Here is a 20,041-nt window from a genome sequence, read left to right as displayed (position 1 = left end):
TAAAACTTACGGTCTTTTCAATTAGCAGCAAGATTCACTCACCCTACCCTGGGATAATACTTTCTTCAGTGGTCTGTCCTAAAGTAAATGTCAGCCCCACCTTAAAACATCTAGTGACAGGAGCAGTACAAAATGAGTTCAAAGACATATAGACCTATTAATAAATCTATTTCATAATTGAATTCAATATTTTTATTTCAGATTCAGGAGGAGTATTATCGATTGTTCAAAAATGTTCCTTGCTGTTTCGGCTGCTTGAGATAAAGGGAAGGAAAACATCCAAAAGCATCTCAGCAGAAGAAGCAACCTACATGGTGTTGTTATGGATATTGCTGCAAAGTATGGTATTGTGAAAGTATGAAATGACCCAGTGAGCAGGCATATCTCTTCATGGAATTACTGGTTTTGTACATACATGTGCATTCATCCAGAACATCTGTATTATTCTGTATACTAACAGTATACAAAACAAACTGGATCGTTGCAAAACAAATATTAATAAAGACAAGGGAAAGAAACAAATTTCTAAAGAACCTTAAGACTTCATGACTGAGGTTTTGTTTCTAATATTAAAAATATCTGCAGTTCTTGAAAGCAAGATATCAAAAACCAACCGGCAGATCAGATTTTATGAAGTGCTTTGCTAGTGGAAACATGTTCACCATCCTTTTGTAGTAAAGAACTTCATACATTAAGTTGTATGTGACCATCTGCAGGGAATGGGTTCCATTAAAGAGTCAATAGATAAAGATCTGGTTCAGCCTAGACTTTTGAAAACATTTCTTTTAATTTAAAGTAGATTAAAAAAGGAATTTGTTTAATATTATTCTCTTATCACTCTGAAATATATATTTGTATATTAATCAATCCTTTATTTTTATAACTTCTAAAGAACTGTTTAGATCTAAAGAGCTGAGGTCAGATCTGATACAAGAATGGTGGGACAGTTATTTTATAACTGAAAGATTATTTTGTGAATACTTTGAAAAAGATCTGGTTCTTGTTTTATTTAATTGCCAAAAAGACTGAGATCTGCTTAACTGGCACTATGATTTTGGAGGCTGTGGGAAGAAGATGCTTTCACAGGTTTGTCACTTCATAGACAGTTGGAATCCAGACTTTGTAGTATCAAATTAAAGTGGTAGAAATCACCCATGCAGAAGAGCACGGATTTAAATTCAAGGTAATGTGGCTCTGTACCGTGTAAAATTCCAATTACAGCAGTTTTCTATAGCATATTTGAGTCAAGCAGTTGTCTTCCTCTGAGGCTCCTGGGTTTGAATCAATCCTGCACTTAACCTCAGGAGTATGTATTGAACTACTAAAATCAAAGGGAGTGCCGAGGTGCAAGTTTGGCAGATCAGAGCATAAACACAGTGCATCAACCATTCCACCTATGGCATCTGACTTATTTGAATAGTATGCTTTAATTTCACCCTTTTAGCACCCAAGTTATGTGAAGTGCTGAGCAATTTCCTGTCCACGTTGCCTTCTCAGGAAGTGTCTAGGATCTCAGATGAAGCCCAGTATTTTTGCCAATGAGGCACTGTAAATATGTAGTTGTTAATAAATCCCACTGTTGTGTTGTCTGTTAAAATAAAGCACTAGTCTGAGTTTTATTTATATTAAAGGAAATCTTTTTTAGTAATGGTCAACTTTGGTTTTTATCTTTTTTTCCTTATACACAAGGTTTTCATTGTATGCACTTCAATGATAGGCTTCATTAAGTATGTTCCATGCCTGTGTAGTTTTTTGAAAAAAGAGTAGTCTATTTTTCAAAAAAATACTAAAGAAATCTCCTGGTCCTTTGAATGTAAAATATGTGAATAAACTGGAGTGCTTTGCTTTCACATTTTGACATTTCCATTCATTTAAATAAATACAGTGGTAAAAGTTCACATTGTTACATATCATTTGCCCTCAATTATTTGCTGTATTTCCTTTGCTGTTGTATATGTTCTTCTAAGGTTGGGAAATGCAGATACATATTATTTAAAAGAGTATTTTTAGAAGGATATCTACCAGCCCATCATTTTTAATCTCCTGCAGAACTGTAACCTATAGTAAGCTGATCTGGACAAAGCATCTCTAGTAACTATATAATGACTTCAGCATGCTCAGGGAGATTGAAAAAGTTCCTTGGAAAGAAAATATATCATAAATGTTTAGCTTACAATAGTCTTTGTAATGAAAGAACATCTTTTATGGGAAAACTGCTCTCCTGTCTCTGGGTCAGATCTTCATTGAAACTGTTTTCCTTACATACAAGGATGAGTTTTCATCTTTTAATACAGCACATAAAGAGCAGATAAATATTTTAGATTCCTTGCCTCAGACCCTGAAGGATATTGCAACTGTCCTTCCCAGGACATGCAGATGTACTGACAAGCAATTAAAAGGTTTATTTGGCACAACCCTTAGATACATGAACCCCAAGCCAGCAGAGAAAGAAGGCCTGAGATTGGACATAAATTGAAAAAAAGGGGTTTCAACAAGATATGAGGAAATTCCTTTTCACTATGAGGACAGTCAAGGGTTGGAAAGGATTGCCCAGAGAGTTCATACAGTTGTGTTAAAATCTTTGGAGGTTTTTAAGACTGCATAAAGTTCCCAGAAACCTGATCTCAACCTGAGCCTGCTCTGAGCAGGAAGGTGGATGAGATGACCCTCTGAGATCCCTTCCAGCCTGGATTGTTCTATTAGTCTATGGTATCAAGTCAGAAAAATAATAATCACACATTAGTTACAATTTTGTTATGCAAACTTGCACTCAAGTGCTATGCAAACTGTTTTTACAAAAGTAAATTCATGTAATCTATTTATCAGATCAACTAGCTGACTGGTCTGATAACTAAGAATTTTTTTCAACACTTTTTAGAGGTTTGTGTTTCCAGTGGGGCCAACAGGAAAAATAAAATAGTAAAAACAAATCAGTGATTGACCAGACATATAAAAAGTAAAATGTTAAGGTTCACTCTGAAAGTAAATTCTTGATGAAGAAATTTTTCCCGTTAAACCAAACAGAAATTTGTGTTCAGTTTTGCATTTCAAGGTGTGTTTCAAAATACAATAAATAAGGTAAAGACTCATCTATTCTGAAATAAATATTCCCTTAAAGAATTAGAATAGTATTTCAAATAAACTGCAATATTATCACCATAGCTGTTGGAAGGTTCAGTCTGCTGGAGCTGTGCTAATAAACAGATCTTCTGTGCTCTTTACCTATTGGAATGAAGCAGGTAATCATTTAAAACAAGATAAATACCAAGCAAATTTATTTCAGACTTTTCTCCACTCCCCAGTTGTCACAGACCTCCAGCTCAGAGCATGGGGATGCTCCGAAGCCAGGACTTGAGCACCTTGTTGACCACACATATAAAGCAATGCTGCACGTGATTATGTGAAGCAGAATATTTTCAGGGCTGATTCCTCCAGCTGCTACACTTCCAGCATCACTTTTCTCATCAATAATTTCACTTTTTGTATCTTTATCATAATACTTCCTTAAAGGCCAGTTCATAATCACACTCTTGCCATGTGCCAATTAACCCCAGGAGAAGCCCTACCTCCTTCTTTGAAATCTGTATAGATTAGACAAAAAAGTCAGAACCCATGAAGAAAGTTTAAACTTTCTTTCCTCTGGGAAAAGAGGTGGTAGGAGGAGGGCCACTGGCCAGCAGCTTCCTCCAGCCTGTGTTACTCTTTTCCCTTGGTTCTCATACATTCAGTGCTGTGCTGTGCTGTGAGATTACAGAAGCGACAGTGCTACCTCACCAAAGTCATCCCCCATGCAATTTCTATATAAAATTAAGCCTTTGAGATGGATGCAGACTTGAAAACAGCTGATCATCAATGCACTGATAGTCCATTTAAAAACAACCAAACTGTCAAGTGCTAACGTGCTAAAGCATTTTCACAAGTTGCCTGGCTCCCTGCCAGCTCAGCCCCCACGGCCACTGCTGTGGGCAGCCTGTCCATGGAGCTGCAGTCACAGAGGGACAGGACTGCTGTTTTCAGACTCTGTATCTCCATGACAACGCTCCTGAACAAACATTATGGACAACCAAGAGCCCTTGACAAATTCAGACTTTGCCAGGAGTCAGGTCCATGGCCACACATGAAACCTGGAGGGCCTGGAACTGCTGCTTTAAAGCACGCTGCAAGATGTGACTAATATGAAATACAGTAATTTCATCAGCTTTACTGCTACACAGCAATATTGACAGCAGCAGTCCTACTGGGTCAGAAAAACAGAAAGTATGAAAAAAATTCCATACACACCAAAAAGTAACAGTAAAACTGACTTTTGAGAATGTACTCTTTTTTTTTTCCCCAAGTGGAACAAAAAATGCTTAAAAAGCACATTGAAATTATCACGACACATAAATTATTACCGATTCTATTTATGATAACAATTATGTTTTGAAGAGGCATTATTTTACATCTGCCCAATGCAGGGTTGCATTTTTCCCAGAATTCTTTTTCCAGAACTATCCCTTTAAATTTGGCAAAAGCTTTACTTCTACAGATATTGTTTTGCAGCTCCTTGGTTTTTTTCTTGCCTAAATGGTAAGTGCTCATATTTTATTGCATTTACTCCTCTGGATTCCCAAGGAAAACATGTATTTTCATCAAACATAGGGGAAGCTCCTCTGTTTCCCAAAGCATTGCTGAATATTCCAATTAAAACTAGCTCCAAGACGGACCATCAGCCTTCACTGCAGTGCAATAGGCACCTCCCTCTAATGTAAGCCTTTGTATTTATTGTAACTATTTATAAAAATGCTGCAGTCAGCTCTGTATCCACATAAACCTAACACCATTTAAATTAATGTTGTAAGACTTTTGTGAGACAGTGCTAATTTAGTCAAATCCAAGTTAATTATAAACTGTTCTTCTTTATAATAAATAAGTTTGAAAACTATGTTTTTAAGAGACAATGCAGTTTACTTTGTTAAAATCAGTGATATTTTAATCTGGGCAGGGATGTTTTCCTCCTGTGTCTGGCCCACCATTATTTGGTCTAATGGATTGAGTTAAAGGCAACAATCTTCAAAATCCCATTCCTCTCTCTCTTTGAATGTTTCTGCACTATGCAGACTTCTGGCATCACCTTGGCTTCTGCTGGGTTTCAGAAATAATTGTTGATGATACAGTAAATTTGTTTTCTCTCCCTTGTGTTTAAATCCCAGTCTTACAAACACTCATGTATTTGCTCAGTTTTTATGCACCACTAAGTCTTTGGCGTTAATGAGGCTGCTCATGTGCATAAAGTTAAGCATATGTGCAAGTGTTGTATGATCAGGGTCTTAGGATGCCAATTTGCAGTAATAACAGATTTGCATAAACTCATGATCCCAAGCACTGGACTTCCTGCTCATTATCAGTAGTGGAATTAATTTAGCTGTTTTTCATTCCATGATGTTTACGAGCCTTTTTTTTTTTTTTTTTTTTTATTTTTAAGTGAACTTCTAGTTGTTTTGATTACCACTCCTCAGCCACTTTTGATTTTGTCCCTGTCACTTAACATATGTGGGGTTTTACCCTCCACTTACAAATGCCCACCTTAGCCATGTTAGTATGAGCTCATTTATGCTCAAGATGAAAGATCAGGTCACACTTCTTAAGCTGAAAATATGCTCCATGCTGTTTAAGAGGGCTGCAGAAATACCAATTGCAAATACCCAGCTAGGACTCATCAAAATCCTGGGCACAAGTCATGGCTTCTGTCCTCAAGGGGTTAGGCCCTAAATGAAGTGAGTAGCGGCTGTAACCCATTTGGTATAGAAGCCAGCTAAGGGAGAGGCAGCTTGTACTCCACTCTGGCAGGTGGGTCGCATTGAAGCAGAAAAAAGTAAAGTATATCCTCAGTGAAATTACATGTGCATGTCCTACTGAAGGATAAGCTCCCTTCTGATGCTCAGCTCTGTCTTCATATGATTGTCTAGCTTTGTCTTCATTATGATTGACACTTAATACCTATAATACAACTCCTAAAGACTTTGGGGTTTGATTCCTCATTCTCAGAAGCAGTATTGCATTTACTCCCTCTATACATGGATGGGGAAGGACCAGGTGTCCACCTTTCCCTGGCAGGTACTGCTGAGGACAGACCCACGCAGAGACCCTCCCTCTGTGGTGCACCCACCTGCCACAGCTGACCTGCAGTTCTCTTCCAGCCCCCAGTCTAAGCCCCCAGTACAGCTGAGAAGGCTGGAGAGAAACATTTGGCTTTGGAGTGAGTAAGGGATACCAGTGCTGCAACAGGGAAACAAGGGTAAAAGCAGTGATACTTGGTGAGTAGCAAAACAAAGGCATGAGTGCATCCTAACCCTAATTTGTAACATTTTCAAAGAGGGGGGAAAAGATAAATGAATAAATTCTGCTACAAAATTGATAGTTGAGAGCTATCATCTAGAGAACCTCATGGTTCCCTACCTGAATAACTCTATTTGCCAAAAGGAAAGGGAAGTAGTGCTGGGAAAGAGGAGGTGGCAGCACTCAAAGGAGGCTCGGGGTGTGGGGGCAACACAAACAAATTATGGATTATTGGGAAAATGAGAGCAGCACCAAATGGTAATTTTGTAAGAATGTCTTCCCTAAAGTTAAACAAAAGTGAAAAAAAATCAACTGATCCTTGAAGCAACTCCCAATTACATCCTATATGTTATTTTTTAATGAATTATTTGTGTGCAAAATTTGTAGACTAAAAATATTGTGCATCAATGAATCAGACAGCAAAATCTTGCAGGAAGATCAGGAAAAAGTTTACAGTAAGAGAGAAGGGAAAGACCCTGTGGTTCTGCACAGCTTTCATAAAACCACGTGAGCCTGTGAGATCTGCTTATACTCTTGCATGGCTTGAATGGTCTCGTTTAGTTGGTTTTTCTCCTTTAAAACTACTGTGTTCTTCAGGCAGATGCTGTGAGCTACAAATGAGTAGCATCCTTCTGAATCTGGCAACCTTAGGCTGCATCCATTTCAGAGATATTTTCTCTGCATACGTTGTATGTCTGTGCAGAGAAGGATGAACAGAAATGTGCTCTCTGGTCATGCATAGTGTACAACAGTTACATAAAACCATGTTTTAAAGTAAGCTATCCTTTCAAGTGGTCAGTGTTATCTTAACTACTTGAATGACCAAAAAGTTAGATTCTCTCTACTATCTACCATCTACTTCAAGCCCATAGAGAAATCATCCCATGTTTTGTGGCCATTTCAGGCCTCCTCCCCAGACCAAAATCAAAGCAATGCTAATGGAGGATGGTACAAGTGGCAGTTGTACCAAGTCTCTTCTCTGCCCAAGAGCTGCTGGTGAAGAGCTGTGTGTGCTGACAGTGCAGGCTGACCTCAGAGGCTTTACCAGTCAGGTTCTGCATGTAAGTGATACAGGCTGCTTGACAAAGCAAACGTCCTCTCCAGGAGCACAGCCACGTTTCAGGTCTCCCCTTTCTACAACAGGAAGAAAGGAAGAGAATTTGTGACAAAGGCATGCTCCAGAGGTGGCTCTCAAGTATGCTGAATGGAGGTGATGAAAAATTCTGTCCACTTTGATGACAAAAGCAGCGGCTGAGTGCGTTCTGGGTCAGGTTATTTTAGGTGCTGGTTGTAATAAACGTACTGGAATAGCAGAGCAGATTCCAGGACAGAACCAGCACCCAGCTCTGGCTGTGCCTGTGCTGTCAGCACAGAGGGAGCCATGTGGGATGAGCTCAGGACATGGTGCTGCCAGGCCCATTCCCAGTGTGCCCAGCACAGCAAGGCACCATGCTGTGGGGCTCTGGGGGAGCAGCAAAAGCCAGGCAGGAGGCACCCAGGGAAAGCGGCACTGGAATTCTGTGACAAAGTGGCGGGGGAGAAGGAAAGTGATGTTCTTGGTAATAAAGCCTTGCGTTCAGCATTATATAAGGACATGTTTTCTGTGATCTGTACCACTGGCACAGTTTAAGAGTGCTTCTGTGGGTTCCTGGGATTTCACAATTCTTTACTTTAGGGTCAATACACTTCAAATTGTAACTCCCACATCTGTCCCTAATGAGGGCAGCAAAACTTTGGAGATTTCTGAAAGCCAGCTGGAGCCATAGAGAGCAGTATCTCTGGAGGCCAGCTCAGGAGGAAGGTATTAACCCTCTTAGTGCTGGTGGAGAAGCAAGAAAGCCAGTTAATAGTACTAAATAAATGAGTCTCTGTGTGCCTCAAAGCCTTAACTGCAATTATTTTCAGTACAGCATGCTTTCTTTGCCAGCCCAGACCCTTGAACACGCAGTCACAAGGGGAGTGCACAAAGAGGCTTGGCTGTCTCTTTGCAGGTGCTGCAGAGTGGAGTCTGGAGCACAGGCCTGCAAGGGCAGAAACAGCAGCGAGGAGCATCCCATTGTGTCCCACCTTCTGCAAGGCAGGAACTCCCCTTTCTTAAACAGCTCTGTTCCCCTACCAGAGGCTGCTCTCTGATTGTGGTTTCCAAGCTCTGGCTTGGCTCTTGCAGACGCTATTCCTGTAACAGACAAGCCTGCTCCTCTGCCACATATTTGTTTAAATGGGTTCAAAAGTTCTCAGCTTCCTGACAACTTTTTTTCCCCCTTTGTTTTATACCAATCAGTTAATTTGCTAACATCACCCTCCATATCTTCTGATCTTAGGCAAGCTGGCTGGGTTTGCTGGTGCCTTTATCGCCACATTACAGCCAGCAGTGAGGAATGCAGGTCAGAAGGGAAATAAGAAGGGACGGCTCTTTTGAAATGGGGAGGAAAAAGGTCAGGGTTGTGGGGCAAACAGGAGAGGGTGGAAGTGCAGAAAAGGGATGTACTTTAAAAACAAGCTCATGCTGCACTAATCCAACTGCTATTCAGCTTTATCCCCCTCTGCTTATACATTGCTAGAATTCTCCTTTTATCTTCCTTTGTCTCTTTTTCTTATTCTATTATAAAGTCTTCATGAAACCACCTATTTTTGTTATACATTTTATAAAATGCTCTGAGTATTTCACAACACACATTTATTAACTTCTGATGAAGAAGTCTGTTTCAAATGAAAACATTAGAACTGATCAGAAATGGGAACATTTTTCACAAAAGGTAATGGTTTTTGTTTTGAGAACACTTTACTTTTTAGTCAGAATTTTTGAAAGAGCTTTTTTATCTCTTTCCCAGTTACTCCAGATTTACAAGAATGAGAATGAAAACAGCAATTTTTGTCCTTATTACAAAAGGGACAGAGTTTTAGAAGAAAAAGATTCATTGAGAAGTTATATTAGAATAAAATTGGTCTGTTGTAGCTTTGTGCTTATTTATATCAGTGGAATGATCAGAGATAGTCATTTTTTTTTTTTTCCACTGCTCTGCATATCCTTGTTGAACAGGACAGTCCTGCTTTATCTCTCACAATGTTCTTCCAGGTCATGGTTGAGCACAGAGGCATGACCATAAGGAAACTTGCCTTTACTTCTGCCAATCACATACCAGTCGATAAAGAGAAATCCATTTTCTTTCTACCTAGCACTAAAGTGGAAAAAGAAAGGTTCTCTCTTCTTTTCCTTTTTTTTATGTGTGTGTGTGTGTGTGCAGCAAAGCAAACAAAAGTTTAAAGTAAACTTTTTCAAATAACTCTTTTCCTGGCAGAACTTTCTCTGCCTTCTGCTGGCTGAAGGGCATTGTAATTCATGCAATAAAAGAGGAAAAGATCTGCTGGTAGAGATTGTTTACTTTAAACTTCTGTTTGTTTTGCCTCCACTCCGGGAAAGAATGTAATATTTCTATAAAGCTCTGTTAATTTTTTTTTTGTTCCTTTGACTGACTTGAGCACTGGAGAAAGCACCCAATCAACAAACAGGAAACCAAAGTACTTTTCATCCCTGTAGGACAGAGGTAGCATGAACTGCTGCACTGCAAGCTGCTTTTAACTGATCCTCTTGAGTGAATGGATGTTGCCTGGTAATAACCCATATACTTGGGTCAAAATTTTCAAACCAGTCTCCTAAGCACCCCACTGAAATCTATGATGGAGTTACTAAACCACTTTAGATAATAATTAAAAAAAAAATAAGATACATAAGCACCAAACTGTGGGTGTAATCAGTAGGTCACCATTTGTGGAAATACTGCCAGTTTGAAGAGCTGGGTTTCAGATCCAGTTTCCAGGCTGACAGAGCAGAGGTGCAGATCTAGGAGCTGGTCCTTACACGGAGACAGAGGTCCATCAGAGGTGAAAGTGCCATGCTGGTTGCAGACCACTAGCAGTGATTTGAGGTGCCTCATCACTTTGTGGGCAGCAGCTCACAAGTTGCCCACCATAAAGCAACTGGAAAGTGAGTTTCACTTTTCCCTTGTCACTTGCTGTGGACTCTGGGTGTGTGTGTTTCCTCCTCACTGAATGAGTTTGAGGCTGAGAACATGGAAAGGGCCACATGGTCAAAGTGCTCAGTCCAGAGTGATGTTTTTCAGGGTTGTGTGGTATCTGATATGCTGTAATTTTTTCTCATATATACAAACTAGTTTAGAAAAAGAGGAGCACAGGAATAGTAAGTCCTTTTAAGAGAGATGTGATTAGGAAGGCAATTGCTATCATTGTGTGCTAGATTAGCATTTCTGGGAGAGGTAACCTACATCCTGTTCCATAACAACAGAGCAAGGGTTGTTTTTTACACTCTTGGTTCATAGCAAAGTGCAATGGTGACACTGATCTACTTATCGTAAGTGCCTCGTAACTGAGAACAGTGGGTCCAGGTAGCATGTGATCCAGCTCCTGTAAGGGTTCAAATCCAAATCTGACTTTTTGAGAGTGTTTGCCAGAAACCTGCCCATCAGCTGCAGCTCAGCACAGAAGGGGTATGCTTTCCTGACAAATCTCAGCTGCTGAAGCAAGAAATCATGGGCCCAAGAGGGGCCCAAATGTCTCTCCCTTTGGAAGTGCTCGAGACAGTAGGTGGAAGCCTGTGCTCTGACAGCTCCTTCCAAAACTTCCCCGACCCCACCCACACCTCCTCATTTATCACTGCTACGGGTGAGAAGGAAAAGAGCAGGAAGAGCGACAGAACAAAACAGCCCTGCCAGGAGTCAGGGCTCCTTCTTGCTGCTGTCTCAACTGTGCAGCTTTATTGACAGTCAGGTGCTCCAGCTTTCTTACCCACAGGGATGTGTCAGGGAAGGCACAAGCAATACTTCTCCTACCCTTTCTCTTTCTGCTAGAAGAGTAAAGTTGACACTATGATGTTTTTGAGGCACTCTGAGCTGATGGTCACAGGTGTTCCCTGGCCTTCCCCTTCAAACCGTGCCAGGCAGGAGACTTTAGTGTCACTCAGTAACACATCCCCATCTACCTGCTCCACACTGAGCAAATGCACAGGCAGAGCTGAAGATGCATGCACAGCTTGGATTCAGGCAGGGAGACATCTGGGGTTGCAAGAAAGTGCTGAGAGCAGACTGGGGGTCCCGCTATTGGGAGTTGGTCTTTGAAAATCTTGATTTGCCTTAAGCTTCTGTAAGATCTGACCCTAAAAATTGATCTAGAAAGTGTTAAATTTATTTCAGCAATATGGGCTCCATCCCCAGGATGTTCAGGAACATACATCTTCAGAGCCAGAAAGGATTAAAAATTTCCACTCCTATGTAATGAAAAACTAAGACCCTTATCCGAAAATGTCTGCCTCGAGCTCTCAGCTTGTATCAAAATATTGCAAGAGTCTTAAAATTCCAGGATCTTGAGAAGTCTTGCCCATTCAGCTTCTTTCTCTTTCTCCAGTCTGCCGCAGTTCTTGAATAAAAAGCTTCTGAAAATATGTATGTAAATGTGGAGCATCTTACAACATGCCTTGCAAGGCAGGCAAATGGGTCAGGCCTTTGAGGAAGCATGAATAGGTTAGGATTATAATTCATTGTAATGTCATGGCAAGCTGCAGTTTCAAAGGCCTAAGTTCTCCAATTTTATCCAATAAACAATTTAAAGAGACAAAAACCCAATTTGTTTTATAATCAATAAAATGTAGAGCTTCTTTATCTTATTAGAAGAGGCTATCAGTTGCAGTCAGCCATTGTCAACAGGCTGCTTGATCTATCAGTAAAACAAATCATTACAAGGAACACAGCACTGCTGCTGTGGCTTTTGTGGTGTTTCTAATGAGGACTGGCAATACTTCTATTCCATTACAAGATTTGAAAGTGAATTTGTTGGAGACACACCCAGGCTTAAGGTAGGAGAGGAAGGTTTAAAAATAATTAACTGTGCTGTTCCAAATAACTCAATAGATTAAGGATTCATTCACAATAAAGCAATTCCTTGCCTCTATGATTGGTATTTAAATCTAGGGTGGCATTAAGTGCTGGTCTGCTTCAGCCTAAGCTTGGGACTGCACAGGATTAGAGGGCACGCATGGCTGCTCTCGCATGGGGTAGCTGAGAGGAATGAAGTGTCTGAGCACTGAACAAAAATAGACAGGAAGGAGGAGAAAATATTACCACGTAGGAGGGGGTGAGGGGCTGTTTGGCAGTTGTTTTGCACCATGGTGGCCATCCCTGTATGCAGTGGCCCCGGAGCTCATGCTGGCACCCAGCACTGTTGTATCCCTGAGGCACGTAAGCTGCACACCCCTGGAAAGGTGACCCCTCCCTGCCACACATGCACTGCTGCCTCAGGCCCTCCAGAGCTGTCCTGTGTTTCTCTGCTTTCCTCCATGTAGGTGCTGGGCCATATAATAAGGTGATGAAGGTAAGATAGGGCAGGCTGAAGCCATGGACATGGCTTCTTTAGACATGTCTCCCTATTAGGAACTCCATGGCATCCCTCCTGCAGCACCATGGCTACTCACCAAATCCAGCTGCTGACATGTGAGGGTCAGGACAGGATTTCCTTCCTTTCAGACCAGACAGAAAATGTGCAGCCTTGAGAGAAGGGATACCTTGGGATTAAAAGAGATCTGAGGCTGAGATGATAAATGTAGGACAAAAGCTCCTGTGAAAGGCACCTTCCTAATTCAAAGGTAATGCCAATGGAAGTCATACCCTTAGGTCACATAATTCCTTAAATAGTCTACAAAGTAGCCCAGTAAATCAAGGAGAACTGATTTGAAGCTCCTCCTCCACCTCAGACTGCTTTTTTAGGCACTTAACTCATAAGAAAAAAATCTCATCCACCTGGCAAAATACAGAGGGCTGGAAACAGCAGCAGCTCTGCTGAGTCCCACCTATAGTCTTTGCTTTGGGGTGGGAGTGCACACAAAACAGAACAGGTGACTCTGTGCCCGGGAGAGGGATGTCCTGGGAAGGGACTGTGGACAGTCAGCAATGCCCAGGCCACGTCTCACTGAAAAGCCAGGTTTGGGATCCCTCTCTGCAGCCTTCAGAGCTGCTTCAGAAGCTGCTTGAAGCTGGATGGGACCCAGAATTGTCAACAAGCTGAGTAGCCTCTCACAGTCCTGCTGTGAGCTGATTATCACATCTAACAAAATAATGTGCTGGAACAAATAACACTTCAGGCTTTGTTGTTTCAGGTGAAACTTCGTCCTACTAAGTATAAATTTATAATAAGAGCCACAGCATTATGAGTTTCCCAACAGTCAGATTTAATTCAAATGCATAATTCAGACCCTTACGGGGACACTCTCATCTTTGTTCGCTGGAATTTGGGGATTTACACGCATAATTCCCATTAACACTAGTAGGAGTTACAGTATGCATACATATATTCCCCTCTCGATGCAGGCATTTCCCCCTGGGGATAGTAACCGTGCTTTAAATTCTCCTCCCATGATGGTCTGCAGTGATGCTGCGTGCGCTCAGCCCTGAGCCTCCGCTGCCCGCAGGAAGGGCGCACCCGCCGCGGGCTGTCCCGGCAGCGCGGCGTGACCTCCCCCGCCACACGGCCGCCTGACCCGCGGGACACGCGCGGCAGATGCTGCTGGCGGCCACCGAAGCGCGGAAAGCGCCGCTCCGCCCGGCCCGCGCAGCAAAGCGCGGCCGCGGCGCCCGAGGCGCGGAGCCCGAGTGCCACCTGCCGTAAGGTTTAGGGCCGGAGCGAGGGAGGTGGGGCGGCATCGGGAGGATGCTCGGCTGGGGAGGAAGAAGAAAACACGTATTCCCTCTAATTCCACGCAGAATTCATGTGTGTGAAAAAAGAGTTGGGGATAGGTTTGTTGGAGTAGTTAGCTGAAAGAAAATGAGAGCTGACCTTGCTCTGTTCCTTGACCTTTTTTTATTTTTTTTTTTTTTTTGCAGTCATCAAGAGCACTGCTACAAAACCTCTATAAGGCACTTCACTTTAAAAGGATTTAACCTGGCGTTTAAACGAGCTGCCCAGCCATAGCAGAATATCCTCTCTGGAAGTGTACTCATTATACTTCATTGCATTTGTAACGTTTTGGAAACACCTGCTTGTCTAACAAGATCTACTCACGTAAAATGCACGTGTAGTATAACTGTAGTGGGGAAGAAAGGCCATAAATATTGCACTGTGCCTGACCAAAATATATCCATGGTGTCCTCTTCCCTTTTTAGCAAGTGTGAAGCCGACTCTGTTGAATTTAATAGGTTGATGCTTTTACAAAGCATGTGTGACAGATAAACTGGATTATGAAGAGGTTGACAGGGCAGTTGCTTTTGAGAGAGTTTTTTAGGGTTGTTTTTTGATGCTGGAAGCTTCAGTGATATTCAGTGCACTGGTAGCTGCAGTGCTCCTCTCACAGGCCTGCTTTGCTCTCAGAGTCAGGCTGGTCCCAGCTTGCACAGCATAGAAGAGCTGCAGGCAGAGTCCCACTGATCCAGACAGCCCTGTGCTGTGCCTGAAGCTGGGGCAGTAACATAACCTTTGTAGCAGTCTGACTGCTGAACTACTCTTAACCACAGTCCTTTCATTAACTCAGAAGTATAATTCTGTTGTGTGTATGGATTACCAATAAGAATTTACCATCATTCTGTATGTAAAAGGCATGGCCCAAATTTATCTAGCAAGAGAATGTGGAATGCCCATGTCACCTTTTTAGTAGTTGTGTTTTAACCTAAACTGGACTGTAAAGCTACAACAATTTTATCAGGTTTTTCTGGCTCCTCTGAAGATCTGTTCTCATAGAGCTACCAAGTGGTACATGGAAAAGGTGCGGCCCCATGTGCAGACACACACACACACCCCACACCCTCCCCAGAATTCACCCCTTCTTCACACTCTGGGCTTAATTTCTTCATGAAAGCTAAAAATTTGGCTTTCTATATAATTCTCTATCTGGAAACAGAAAATCTTTGTTAATAAATCTCTTGTATATGCTGTGAAATGCTGGAGGATCTCACAGCTCATTGCAGTTATGTGTATTTTAGATCAGAGAAGTGATGGCTTATACTTAGAGGCTCTGCAGAGTGTTGCACGTTATGCTAGCGACACAGCTTTGGCTACAGGCCCTGATCCAAAGCCAGCTGCAATCAAACAGTCAAAGGTCATGTCTCCACAACAGAAAGAAGTTGTAATTGTAGCTTGTCCCAGGATTACCCTTGGTGGTTTGAGCCTGCCAGCATGAGAAGTAATAACACAAGCAAATGTGTAGTTGAGAGCTACCAGAATACAAAAGCCTCTAGTGTGGGCTGGTGGTGCCTCCTGGAGCCCATCTCCCTGCACAGGCAGAAGCAGTCCAGGTCTGTGGCCAGCGCTGGGCCACCTCCACACCCACGTGGCAGCTCTGCTCACAGGGGCATCAGGACCTCCAGCCCCCACCCTGCTTCCAGGACACTGTGGCCAGGACCCGCCTCCTCCCCAGCTCCCGCTGCAGTCCCCCTGATCACAGCAGGCCACGAGTGCCAGAACGGGTGTCCCAACTGCCCTTTGTCCCCAGATCAGGATAAGGCTGTCCACATACTATCAGAGTAGCTGCTGGAAAGTGATGATTGGTGCTAGCTGCCATCAGGGGGAGAAAAATCTAATCTCCATAGCCTGGGGGATGGCCAAAGCTTGAGAACGTGAATGAATTTTCAGAAAAAGACACAGGAGCTCCTTAAAAAGAATTTTAAAATGTATTATTCGCATAAAGATATATGTGGAATATATATAGAAGTCTCTATAAATATTTTGCAGAGTTTGCATGATTTTTGAAGGTCCATAATTTAGGGTTCCAAATTATTATTTCAAACCTGCCTTTTTTTAACTGGATGGGATGTCTTCTTCCAGCAGTGAGAAGCAGAAACAATAAGTTGCTGAGCTGTACCCTTCCCATTCCTGTGTCCAAACTTTTCCTCTTGAAAGAAAGTTTCTTATTAGCATATCTCAAAGTAGTTAATGTTGAGAATGTATTTTATTGTAATAGATTGAGAAAATGGCAATGGCTCTATATCATTATGCAAAAGCAAAGGGATCTCATACTACTACTTTAAAAATGCAGAAAAGATCACATATTTCTGCAATGTCATCCTTCTAGTTTGCTGTGAACAAAGTTACTGTTTTAGTTCAGTATCTATGAATGCTGTTGGGTCACCCTGAAATTTAGGAGAGTGAGGGGAAGGAAAGGAAACAAAGGTAGAAGAAAAGAAAAGGAAAGAAGCTTTGCATTGCTGCCCTTTCTTGAAGGCAGACTTTCAGGAGATCACTTTGACCTGTCTCCTGTCTACCTGTCAAAATGATTATTTGTTCTTTCACAGTGCCTAGAACAATTGCAGGGTAAGGGTTTGTTTACTCTTTTGCATCATATTGAAATCATTTACTTTCATAATTGTGGACAGCTGGAAAAGGGGTTAGGGAATAAGAACAAAAATTAAGAGGACTGGCAAGAATGTGAAGGATTTTAAGACAGGGCACCAACCAGTTTTAATGCTTGAGATGACATAACAAACTCACTCTTACTGAGCACCAAAGACTAGCATATAACTTCTGTAGCTGTAAAGTAAATGACAGTTTTAATCAAATTTCTTTCTCTCACTAGAACAGTAATAAACATGAACAGATATGTTTATCTTTTTCCCACACCTTTATCAGAATCAAAAACCCAGAGCAAGGGAAGTTACTATCACCTGTCCCTGATGTAAAGCATGTATCTATTAAGTAAATTTCTGAAAAGCTCATTTAAATGCTCTGGTCTCTGCTCCTAGCCATTATGTGTGCTCGGTCCCATGTAAAGCCTTGAAAAGCAAAACAAGAGCTCTTTTGCAAAGCCTTCTCTCCATTTCCCAGAGTTGTTTATTTCCAAAGCCATTGTTTTTTTCTCCTGAGTATAATACCATTGTTTTTATCTTGCTGCAGTGTTTCTTAGCAGAAGAATGTTTTAAGAACAATAACATAACATTTAGAAATAATAACCCCCTTGTCTCACACTGGCTCTGCTGTTTTTACTCACAGAGCCACACGTACTGTCTGCAACTAAAAGACAATACCTAAGAATGGACTTCAGAAAATAACAAGTATTTATATTTTCTCAGTGTTGCCACCAGGGGCATTGAGTCTTTTTTGGTCCAAGTGGGACAGCTCTGTATGAGCCTTAGTAACAATTTGTTTCAGAAGATTTCCAATTAGTCATGGATATTTTTCAATGTGCTTAGTGACACACTCAGTACAGAGGAATCTCCTTTTGTTCTGAAACTAATATTTGCACTTTTGTTTGTTTTGCCCCAGTTTTCTTATTAGAATACAAAGTGAGCCATTGTTTCCTCTTCCTACCTAATCTTTCCATAATTACAAAATAATTGGGTTGGTTAATATTTGGGTTTTTTACCAGAAAAACAAAATTTCCCATAATATCCTTACAATTATCATGCCAAGAGAACTTTATTTTACAAATTTCTATGCAAATATAGATATAGCTGGGATACATGCTTGCATTTGAGCAGTTATTTATAATGCTTCTTTAGTTGCATCAGGATTACCTGCTCACAAGGTCCCGTATCAGAGAGTTAGCAATGCTAACTTACGCTAAATTAATCTTTCAGGTTTTTTTAGAAGTGTTCATTGATATGTGGGTTGGTTTTCCTTTTCCTCCTCCTAGAAGAGAGGACTTTGCAGTTCCTGTGCATACAGTGCTGCTTGTCTGTAGTCCCCTCCTCAGAGCTCCTGACATTCCAATTTCTAGTCAGGCCCTTTAAAAAGAATCACAAAAATCTGTGCAAATATTTCATTTACTTTATTCACAGAGCAGGTATATGAGAACACTAAAGCTATGTGCCCTTATTGATTGGTTTTTAGTGAAATCAGAGTAGAAATTCATGTAGCAGCTGATTTTCAGGCAGTCACTAGCACAGAGCAATTCACTGATGGATGTCACCAAACAGAAGGTCACACCACAGCATATGCACTTGGTTGTGCTGTGCAGTGACTTCATTTGTATGCAGCAGGGACAGTGAAACATGGGGCTGCCTCTGGAGGGAACAGTCAATTCTGCAAACATTTATGACACTGCTGACTAGTCCAGGGAAGTTTACCTTGCCCTTGTCTTTGTAAAATGTTTTGTCGACCAAGGTTATCTGGTCAGAGCTTTCCTGGAGTCTCAGCACAGCCAGTTCAGGGGGCAAAGGGGTGGAGAGACATTAGAGAGTCTTTATAGTGTGTCTTGTGGAACATTTCTCAGAAATATCACTGTACCAGGACTTGGAATTTCTGATCCCATTTTCCACAGATTGCTTTGGACAAACAAGAAAGCTTTAGCCTTTGTGTGCCTTGCCACAGCTTAAGAACAGGACGCAGATCTTCTCTCTCCACCACGTGAGGCCATCTCATTAATTCTTCCTGGTGTGCGTGGGACCCCGATTGCAACTTGGGTCTATAGAAATAATTTTATATCTTGTTGAATAATGAACATATAAATAAACTCTTATTGAATGATTGCCTGAAAAAAATGGCATGAGCATAGGAAAGGAAAAGTGGATTCATGTCTGGACTGCAGCTTTGGCATAGATGAAATCTAAGCCTAGGTTTTCCACAACCCAGATTTTGTTTCTGCTCCATTTTGTGAAAGGTGCCATCATTACTTGTTCTCTTTCTTCCATTTTAGCAGTGGTCTCTATGAGTCAATCCCTTTATTTTCAAGTACTTATTTTATTTGCTAAATTCTCAGAGAATACATGAAATCAAAGTTTAAAAAACATCAGCTAAAATAAACATTTTTATTTAATCCCAGGCAATATTTGTTTCAAATGTGGATAATTCTAGGGAAAAAATTGGATTCAGGTGGACATCAGATTTCTTGGGGACATTCAAGAAATTTAAGTGGTGAATCAGAAAAATTAATTATTTTCACTGGTCTTTTTTTAGATATTTAATCCTACTACCTACAGCAGGTCTGTCATTCATTTCTCTGACTCTTTTTTTTTTTTTTTCTTTCTTGCACTTGTTCATCTTCTCCCAGGATCATCTGTAAGAAGAGTTATCTCAGGTTTACATTTTCAGATGTACTGCTTGTTATCTTGCAATCTGCAAACAAATCATATTTTGTATCTCCTCTGTCTCACTGAGGTCAAATGCTGAAGTAGCTAGGCCAGAGGAGCTTCTCTTAAATATAGTTTAAATGACAAAGGGGGATCTACTTATTTGCATTTTAATTTATTGTTTTCCTGAGGAGATAAAGTAACTGTTTGCTAGGTTTTATTGGATTTTGGTCACAAAAGATGGCTTTTTTCAATATTGGTTGGTTTTTTGTAAACCAGCAGTGGGGTTTTTTTTTGTTGTTGTACAGATTGTTATAACCAGCCACACCTAGTACCATGATGAAACTGAGATAGAAATAAGTGTGTCCAGGGAGCCCAAGGTGTTACTCCTGGGTGAAACCTGCTTTTGTCCAAGTTGGGGTGTGCAGAGCTGTGTGTGGGTGCAGGTGGCTGCACAGAGACAACAAATTTGGCTGGAGAGGAACTAAAGCAGCAAAAGGCACATGCATACCCATGCTTGTGTGGAGACTCTGAGCCAAAACAAGGAGGAGGTAAAGGAGGAAAATGTGCTTAAGAGCAGGTGTCTTTCAAGAGAGGAGTCAGCAGCGGTGAGGAGAAGGACACGCCAGAGAGGTTTCATTAGTGACTGCAGGCCAGCCAGGACAGCAGACTTTGGTGAGTTTTCCTGCACAACAGCTCCAGCTTTGCAAGTTAGGCTGAAGTCC

The 20,041-nt window shown here is 41.4% G+C and overlaps 1 protein-coding gene across 2 annotated transcripts in view; it reads left to right on the top strand.

Annotated features, from left to right (window-relative positions):
• The window catches only part of ADGRL4 (adhesion G protein-coupled receptor L4), a 73,288-nt gene extending 71,438 nt beyond the window's left edge, over positions 1-1,850 (top strand). For both annotated transcript variants that reach the window (XM_053951087.1, XM_053951086.1), the window contains one exon: positions 202-1,850. In XM_053951087.1, the coding sequence (XP_053807062.1) occupies positions 202-264 (63 nt within the window). In that variant the 3' untranslated portion in view covers positions 265-1,850. The remainder of the gene's footprint in view (positions 1-201) is intronic.
• Positions 1,851-20,041: the final 18,191 nt, after the last annotated feature.

This window comes from Vidua chalybeata, chromosome 9, assembly GCF_026979565.1.
Source record: "Vidua chalybeata isolate OUT-0048 chromosome 9, bVidCha1 merged haplotype, whole genome shotgun sequence".
In the NCBI taxonomy this organism is placed as follows: Eukaryota; Metazoa; Chordata; class Aves; order Passeriformes; family Viduidae; genus Vidua; species Vidua chalybeata.
The sequence above is the reverse complement of the archived record's forward strand: the minus strand, read 5'-3'. Positions and strand labels throughout refer to the sequence as shown.